Genomic DNA, 9460 nt, shown 5'->3' with positions numbered 1-9460 from the left:
TCTGTGGGATATTTTTGTTTGGCTCTTTCGGGTTTGCTAGCTTCTCAAATGTTAGCTAAATGTTGTAAGCATGTTGGCGTATATAATAAATACCTTTTATTGAATTTTATAATTACCTTTAATCCATATATTAAACAAAAAACCCTCAACTTTACATTTTTCTTGTTCAAAAACGCATTAAAAAGTGTTTTTCTCAAGCATGCCCCATTTGTATGAATAGTCCCACCTGACATATTCAATATTCAATATATTCAATAACTTCACCGGTATAATTAATGGTCTCCTGTTGGTTGTACTAGAACACTTATTTTATAAAAAATATGCTTTTGCAAAATTATGGGGCAATATATTCAATACCTTACTTACCTTACATTTTAATTGTAGCGCCACCTCTAATGGTGTGCTTATGTTACAATAGGTAGTATGTAGTCATAACATTACTCAAAATGTAACATTCATTTTTATTTAAGATGTATCTCCAATTAAAAGACTTGCGGCAACATAACACAAACAAAACACACAGTTTACAGTTTTTAAATCATAAACACATTGTGAATTTAGTGTTAATTTACAATATAAACATTTAAAGCCCGAAGATCAAATGAGAAGTGTGGATCCTCATCCTGGGATCAAAACTCATGTACATATATAACTCATGTTCTCAAGAGGGAGGTAAGCTTGTCATTTTGATTCGGCCCATACACTAGCTTAAAAACCAGAAAAACAAAACAATCACAGTTTAACTGAGAGAAGGTAAATTCACTCTGAATTACAAAGAACATCCAAACTTTCATGCATGTTGCACATCTGACCTCTCCCCAGTCAGTGATGTCAGAGAAAGTGGTTTGCCTTGACAGTTAATGGAAGGTGTGGTCAGATGTGAAACAGGTATGAAAGTTTCAGCCTGTGCAGATGCATTTTTCTGCCTTGTGATTCAGTCTGGCTACAAATATGTGGCAGTTAGAATTCCATTTCTCCAGTGTTCAATGGTATCTCGGTGTAAATACAATTGAATTTTATTTGACAGTGTTCCAGCACAAAGTGAAAAAATTATATTAAAATACACACAAGAGGTCTTACACTCTCACATAGCTATGTAGTGACTAACAGTGAATTACATAAGCACATCTCTGGATTCAAAAACAAACACCTCTGTGCAAAACACTAAAACTTGAGGGAACGTTTCGAGTCATTCCATGTGCGATCCAGTGAGGCTATCCAGTGTTGCATCAACAACAAATCTGTCACAACAATTCCACACTTAAGGCAAGCAACCACATAAAGCAGCTGTTGATTAGTCAGTTTATGACAGATTACACCGCTGAGTCCAGCACTCGCAGCACTTTTGTACCCTGAACTATCAGTCCTTTCTTTTTACCATTGAGGTGCTCAACATTCACCCCAGCTTCTCCTGCTCCCAGCTGTCATCTGCCTGGGCCCAGTGAAACTCGTAGCCCCTGGACAGCACAAGGCTCTCCAGGTCCCGGTCCTCCGCCCTCTCCTTCAGCCTCTGCTCCTCCAGCATAGAGACCAACATGTCTCGTTTCTCCACCGTCCTCATGATCTCTGACAGGATCTCTTGCTCCTTCTGCAGCTCAGAGGCACTCTTCTCTGTATCTGGAGTGAGGTGGAAGAGAGTAGAGGAATATTTATGTACCGTTATGTCCGACTTTCAGATTGTGCGTTTGTATCTGTTAGTCAAGACCAAGTGTGAGACCAGGACTTTGAGGGGTTTAGACCAAGTCAAGACTAAGACCAGCCGTCTCAGTCAGCAATGCATTGCACAATTTAATGCCGTGTCTTTTCTTTTAGACACTTTAATGCAGAGGAACTCCAAAGTGTGATCCCAATTTAGTGATATCCCCGCAGCTGTGGTCTTGAAAAACAAAACCCAAGTCCTTTTTGTAAGAGAGAGATACAGACCAAATAAAAATGTGGTCTATTCCAAAACAAGAGCGATCTCGAGTCAGTCAACCCTTGTTCAACTCTTACCTTCTATTGCCATCCTGTGTCGTAGATCTTGCTGCATTCGGCTCTGTGTGTCCACCAGTTCAAGCTCCTGAGCACTGAGAGAAAGGAGGAAAAACAAAGTGACCTCTACTGGTGAGAAATGGGATTTGCGTCAATATTAACACAATTTATGTTTTCCTTTACAAAGTCTTTAACCCTTGTGTAATCTAATGTGGTCACTTACAAGATCATGAGTTCAGACTCATAGCGCGCCAATCTGTTCTTCTCCAGAACAAGTTTGAACCAGGACTGATAGAGCTCGGCCTCGTCACTGTCCGTCGTCTGAGAGTCTGGGAGGGGAAGAGGGAGGAAGCAAAAGAGGGAGATCCATGGGGAGGAATGTAGCAGGGTTAGGAGGGCAAAGAAAGAGGACAAATATTCAGAATTTGAAATCAATTGTATAAAGCCATTTACAAGAAAACTAAATATCATAGTGGAATCGGACCACACACACACGCATTTGCTTTGCGTCAACTTGACGAGTCCTACACTGTTCTCTAGAACACAAACAAAGCTCTGCACTGTAAAAAGATGAAGCAACAGTGAAATCTCTACAACCATCAACTGTTTTTGGGGGGCACTGCTTTATCCTGACTGGTCTGGAGAGAAAAAAAGGGCACAGCAATAAATTCCATTGAGCTGTATTGTAATCGAGATTGAACCAAAGTGTTTTGGTTCAGCGTGCTAGTAGCTTTGTAATGTCTGGGTCAGGCTCTGCTCTGTGTGTGAATATTGTTCAGTACCTGTTTCTCCTCTTATGATCTTTTCTATGGACACTCCTCTTTCCTCCAGATCCCTCTGTTTCTCTGCAACCTCCTCCAGTTGTCTCTGGATGGTCTGCAAAGCAAACAAAAGGTATTATATTATATGATCAAAGGAAATGATTACTTGTCCAGGTTTTGAGATATCTTTATTGGAGATTTCTGCCTCCATTACTACAACATGTAGGTGAAATCATTTTAATATGTGGCCTCTGCTGCAACATCTCGCTCCCGAAAGTGTCCGTACTCATAATCCAGAGGACACACTGTACACCGTTTTTGCAGCCACAGTTTCTTTGGTAGAACTAATGAATTATTTAGAGTGACCAGCACATCAGTTCTGCAAAGAGATGTTGCTGTTTTATAAAAAAATAATGTTTTAATGCTGTGAGAACCACAAACCCCCCATCCCATAAACCTCCACTCTCAGAGACATATCTCAAGACAAAACTTTCTGCATGGCCAGATTCTGCCAGGGTCCAAGAAATAGTTTAACATTTGGAGAAATACTCATATTCATGTAAAAGAGTGTATTTCCCAAAATATTGAACTATTCCTTTAATGTGGGGAAATAGGACGAGATACAGAGATGATTTTCCCTTTTGGAGCCCAAAAGGGACATTTAGACTGGTGCCAACTTTAATGTGTACACAGACAAACAGAACAATGAAATGTGAAGACATTGAACCAGACATAAAAAGTAGTAACTAAAGGGAAGTACCTGAGCTCTGTGAAGCCTCTTGAGCTGCTCTCTCTTAGTCTGCTGGGCCACCGTCTTCTCCTGCTTCCTCCTCTGTCTCTCCGGACACAGCTGGGACAGGAAGTATAGAACATTTCAGTAAACCTGTACACGCCTGCAGACAGTATCTGTAACAACCCCCTGCATTGTGTTGTCTTTCAGCACACAGAAATGGTCCAGACAAACCTTCTGATTGGATGTGAGGTTTTCACTTTCCTCGTCACTAGAGGAAGGCTCTTCAAGACTCTGTTGTCTGGAGGCTACATTCAAACAAAATTAAATAATGTGAGAATAGACAAGTAACTTTGAAACATTTTAAGTTAGCACAAAAAACAAAGTACAATATAACAATGAATAATTTGTTAAACCGATAACATTTGGTGTGAATGTGTCCATGACACTTGGAAACATCAGTCTTTGGTGAGGCTCAAAATGTTTACGAGTTACACGAGTTGCAAAAAATGCTAATGAGCTGCTTTAAGGGTTCCTATTGGCTCTCCAGTTAAAAATAAAAATGACCAGCTAATCAGCACTCTGGATTGTTTGTCTAATCCCGCCTGCTTCATGGGCATGCTGCGCGCTACTTAGCTTGTTGGTTTGAGGAACTGCAACCAGCATTTCATGCAGCTCGTTAACTAGTTAGCATGTTGGCTTCCACTAGTTCAACTAACGCCTGGAAATGGAGGATTTTGAATCCTCTTTTTATTGTCACTCAGCATACACAGTATCTCAAGAATATTGAATAAATGCTCAAACAGCTTTCCATAGCCGAGCGTGTTGCAGTTAAAGAGGCAGATATCTCACACAGCAGTTACATTTAAGTTCTTCGGGTCACCTGAAACATGGATCCAGACAAATGTTGCTCAATGTCTGCGTTCATAACAACTTTGTAAGGTGTTACTACTTCAATGTTGTGTTTACAGCTTGTAGAACTGTAGTCAGTGCAAAGTGACCAAAATATCTATTCATGCAGGTTTAAAGAATGTGCCGCAAAAGGTTTGGAGTCACTGTCCTCACCTTTGTTTCTGAGGTTGCCGAGTATCGTCTTGATTTTCTTTTGCACCTCCTGGTCCTGCCCCTCACTCTCCGACTCGTGCCTCTTCCTCAGCCTCAGGGATGAGAACAAGTTGACCTTCCTGCGGGGCAATGAGGCCATGTCGTCGGAGAACACCCCTCCAGAGCCTCTACGGCCCTTTAGGGACACCTGCTGCAACAGAGAGGGCAGGTCCCGCCCCACCCCCCACGGGTGGGCCCCTACAGTTGCACACAGAGCTTGGCGCTTGCCGGCTGTTCTCTCCTCTCTGGATGGCTCTGGACCCCCAGTGCTGAGGGGGAGGCTACAGCTCAGCGCTCCTTCTGACATGGGCCTCTGTTTTGTGGGGTCGCCACATTTGGTCCTCCTGGGAAAGCAAAAGAGAAATCATAATGTACATTCAATTTGAATTGAATCCAGACATTAATAGCAAAAGAGGCAGTTTAGACAATTGGTTTTTTTGCCTATTTTGCCTTTATTTGACAGCTGAAGATAGACATGAAAAAGGGAGACAGAGATGGGACGACATGCAGCAAAGAGCCACAGGTCGGGGAAGGACTGAGACACCCACTCTACCAGGACACACCAGACATTGGGATCTTTACACAGAAATCTTGTTGATGGAATCTTTAATTTGGTGCTTAGGAATAAAACTGTGAAGTATTTTATACAAACATTGTGACTGCAGTGTTGGACCTGCTGGAGGGATTGGTCACACTAAATGTCCTCCTAAAGGCGTTTGCTATAAGCTGGAGGGTTGAGGGGGACGAGGCAGAGGTTTGGCTCTGGGATGCTTCCCCATCCTGGCCCGAGTCGGTCTGAGGCTTATCTGCTTCTGTCTCTGCTTGTACCTGATAAAACATCAGAAGACAGGAAAAAGGTGGTTAACACAATGTGGAATTAACTCCTCTGATCTCGCTCACGTCGCTGTCCTTGGACCACTGAGTTATACTGGAAGGAGTGGTGAGAGATAAAGCTTCCTTTTTACATTGCTGCCTTAAAGAAGGACCAACTCCACCTGGTCTTTGTGTTGTTGTGCGTTTTTGGTCTTTGTGTTGATCACAGTTTCCTCTGGTGTGGGCAGAATGTCCCAATTCAGAAGCTTCTCCTTCTCAGATAGAGTTAACATCAAGCGTTTCTTTGGGGTGGATGAGCCGTATGCGGCGCTCTTTACTGTAGCCGAGCGCTCGTCACTCTTCTCGCTTCCCTCTGAGGGATTCTGGTTATCTGCTGATGTCTTGGAAGTTCCGTCGGACTTCTGAGAGAACAGGAATCTCGTCAGTGCACAGAAAGTCAATTAGCTCACACAGGGTTAAGGTCTATTCATTTGACAGAAGACATTGCTCTTACTGTAGTTATATCATTTTCAAGGATAAGACTGTTGTGAAGGTACATGCACACTACACTATATGTGGTGCAAAACCAGTACATCTAGAATAGATCCCGTGTAACATACAGCTTGTTTCTCTGCTGAAGTGATCTCCTCAAAATCAGAGTCTGCTTCAGGGACCGTCTCTGGGCCGTCTTTGTCCTGCGTACAGCTTCTCTGGAAGCGCTTGATGAAGATCAGAGGCAGGGCTGTGTGAGGGCAGAACGTTGGTAACAACATACTTCAGTTGTTTGTCGGAGTTGTTTCTAAACACTTGTAAAATAGCACGAGAGATATATTATTATAATAATAATAATAATAATAATAATAATAATACAGTTACACCAGTTCAGGTTACATGTAACAATACATTCTTAATTGAACACAACAAAACTAAACACTGATTTGCATTGAAGTAATGGTGATGCCTTGTTAATAGACATCTGATCTGATACACCTGAACAATTTGGTCTATATCATTTACATTTTTCTTTCAGAGTCGATGAGAAACAAAAAACTACTTTTGGCAATGACTGCTGTCAACAACAACAATACTGCCTTCTAGTGTTGCACATGCTGCATTACAACAGTGTTCATATCTGTGCTGCTCCTATCTATTTGTGTCCACGTCAGTATTACATTCCTCTGCTTAGCACTGAGACATCTCTCTCAACTGTAGCTGAAGCTATAAGACAAATGAATAAATACTAAAAGAAATCCCACGGATTATACTTCACAAAACCAAATTACAACCTGTTGTCAGCAGAAACAGAGCAGGCACAGGCTTCTGTTCTCAAGCAAATGTAAACGGAGACACAGTGGAGAAATGAACTACAATCTGAGGTACTCACTTGCTCTGATCTTCCGCTTCCATCGATTATCCTGTTTGGGGTTACAGCGATCTACACACAGAGGCACAAACCAAAACATGATGACCTGTGACATGATAACAGCACAGCAGTGCTACAAAACATGGGACCTCCTAAACTCACTCGGATCTACCTCACTGCCCTGTTGCCAGTTTACCTTTGGGCTAAAGTGCGGTTGGTAAATAAATCGTGGGTTGGTGTAGGATCATTTGGGGTGACAACAAAACAAGTTCAGTTTTCCTCTTTATAAGCTCTATGACAGGACAAGAGACTCTGATACAACTAGTACACCAGTACATGGTTTAAAAGCTCAGGCAGTTGAGTTAGCATTGTTCCTGCATATGAATGTGTGGACAGACGTGTGGTAGAAGACCTACAGCGTGTCCGCCGTAGCGTGACATTAGCAGGGTGAGGGCTCCAACACAAACACACACACACACACACACACACACACACACACACACACACACACTTATGTTCAGCCACATTCTCTCAGGGAATATTATTTTTACAATAACATGGGCTGAAAAACCATTTGTGCAGAGCAGTATCTTTGTGAACAGTTTGGAGAGACAGAGAATAACTTCACACAGAAACAGCTTACACCCAGTGCTGCATTTATCGGGAGCCTGAACACGAGACCACGTACAGTCATGTAGGAGCCACACTGACCTTTGGTACGGTCCAGCTCTGGGCCATTGGCCCCTGCAGTATCTTGTGCTGTGGTGTTGACTAGACAGGAATCATCCAGAGCTTCAACAGCCATCTCTGTTTCCTCAGGAATCATTTGCTCAACTTTATAAAGCTGATCTGAATGTAAGCTGCACGCCACACCTGCAAATAAAAACAGAATGTTGGAATAAAGTTTCAATTAGCTTCGACTTAATGTTAACTTAAGTTACAGTAAACACTTTCTAGCATGTAGCTCATGTCATGCATTATGTCTCTGGGATAGCAGTTGTGCACTATATTATCTAAAACAATCAGTGTAGCATGTCAAAGAAAGTTTAACACGTACCAAAAAACATATTTGAGTTAGGCAGCTAACATTCTAATATACTTCTCACATACTGTAGAAAAAGCAATTTGTCCAAATAATGAATATATAGTTTCTGCTTCTGAAAGTGACACATGCATGAGAGAAAAGTCAAATGTCTATTTGCAACACAAGCACTGATACAATACATGACATGTTCATGACAGTACTCACAGAGTAATGAAGTCAACATTGTACAGACTCTTTTCCAAAAGATGATTCCACTTGGTCACAGCAAAGAAATGAAAATATGAAAACAATGACAACATAATAGATAACCAGACCTTCTGTTGTACCCAGTGATGCTCTCGCTTTGGTTTGGCTAAATGTTTGTCAGAAGAGACTTAGAATGGCTAAAGGAAAAAAACAAACACTTTACCAAATGATGGATAGATACCACACCGAGAGGAAAGGACAGAGCAGACCCAGTAGCAGAACCCACGAGGAAGCCGACAGGAGGAACTGACAAATGATTCACTTCGATTCTGTTCGCTGAAGTATAGTTCAAGTAGGTACAATTTAACTTTGCTCAACAATATTTGGTTATGGCTAGGCTTTTGCATATAGCCTACAAATGTACCATCTGATTGTGTGCAGGCTGTTTAGCCCCACTGCTGCGCTCCCTCTGAATCCGCTGCAAATCTAAAAAGGTTGTTGAGCTTTTCATCAGGTGTTACAATGCACATGTTATTTGGTAACAAATACAAACGCAGTTAACACAAGCTGTGATTGTGACCATGATTTGTGTGGGTGATGTTAGGTCAACATAGCAGGTGGAGAAAGGATTTGCTTTTTTGATGAAGTTGTTAATTTAGTGGTTAAAAAATATGGAAATATTTTGAAATGTGACCACTTCATTATGAGATTAATGCCAACTGTTCAATCATGTGTAAGCTTTGGGTTCTTGGAATTATTCCAATAACGCAAGTCAACTAATTGGCAACAAACCACGAAGCAAATTATTTATGAAATCAAATAGATTTATTTTTAAAATATATTTACAGCTTATAAATACCATAAATTAAGCAATTTTACAGTAATTTTCAATTTGGTAAACAGAAACAAGGCTTGCAGGCTGCTTCAAGGCTTATTATAAAACACAACTACGAAACATACAGAATACAGCCGATAAAGTGGGTCTGGCAGTGTGCAAAAAGCTGCTATTGGCTGCTGAGCTCCTGAAAAAAGTCTAGGAGGTGCAGGAGAGAGATCTGAAGAGGGGCTCTGAGGGGGGGCGGCCTCCTTCTGAAACAAAGCGAACCACAGACAGACCACAGACGCATTTGTTACTGTCAAATGGCCTGACAAGAAGAGAGGGTGCTGTGATGATACAGGATGGTGTTAGGGAGGTTAGGGAGGAACACAGCACTACATCAGTGTTAGTCGGATTATCTCAGATGAAAGGACTGCAAACTAAAAGATTGACTAAGTGACAAACAAACCAACTGAAAGATGTTTGAATCAATGAATCATTACTGAAAGCTTCCAGCAACCTTTAGACTTATCTTTTGGCAACTCTGCTTGTTATGTTATGGGGTGGTGATTGCCTAGTGGTCTAGTGGTACGGCTTCCAAATACACCAGAAGGTTGTGACTTCAATGCCAGCAACCAGAGTTGCTCCAGGGAGACTGTCATCACATGAC

At 41.6% G+C, this 9460-nt stretch overlaps 1 protein-coding gene across 1 annotated transcript in view; it reads right to left on the bottom strand.

Moving 5' to 3' along the window:
• Positions 1-441: 441 nt before the first annotated feature.
• mical2b (microtubule associated monooxygenase, calponin and LIM domain containing 2b) overlaps positions 442-9460 on the bottom strand; it is a 57138-nt gene continuing 48119 nt past the window's right edge. Inside the window, 12 exon segments of the mRNA XM_029433166.1 lie at positions 442-1617; positions 1993-2066; positions 2195-2300; positions 2754-2847; positions 3493-3582; positions 3697-3770; positions 4528-4910; positions 5219-5394; positions 5562-5801; positions 6000-6121; positions 6764-6814; positions 7454-7615. Of these exon segments, the coding sequence (XP_029289026.1) occupies positions 1397-1617; positions 1993-2066; positions 2195-2300; positions 2754-2847; positions 3493-3582; positions 3697-3770; positions 4528-4910; positions 5219-5394; positions 5562-5801; positions 6000-6121; positions 6764-6814; positions 7454-7615 (1793 nt within the window). The 3' untranslated portion in view covers positions 442-1396.

This window comes from Cottoperca gobio, chromosome 6 (assembly GCF_900634415.1).
Source record: "Cottoperca gobio chromosome 6, fCotGob3.1, whole genome shotgun sequence".
NCBI lineage: Eukaryota > Metazoa > Chordata > Actinopteri > Perciformes > Bovichtidae > Cottoperca > Cottoperca gobio.
Note: the sequence above shows the minus strand (reverse complement) of the source record. Positions and strands in the feature narration are given on the sequence as shown.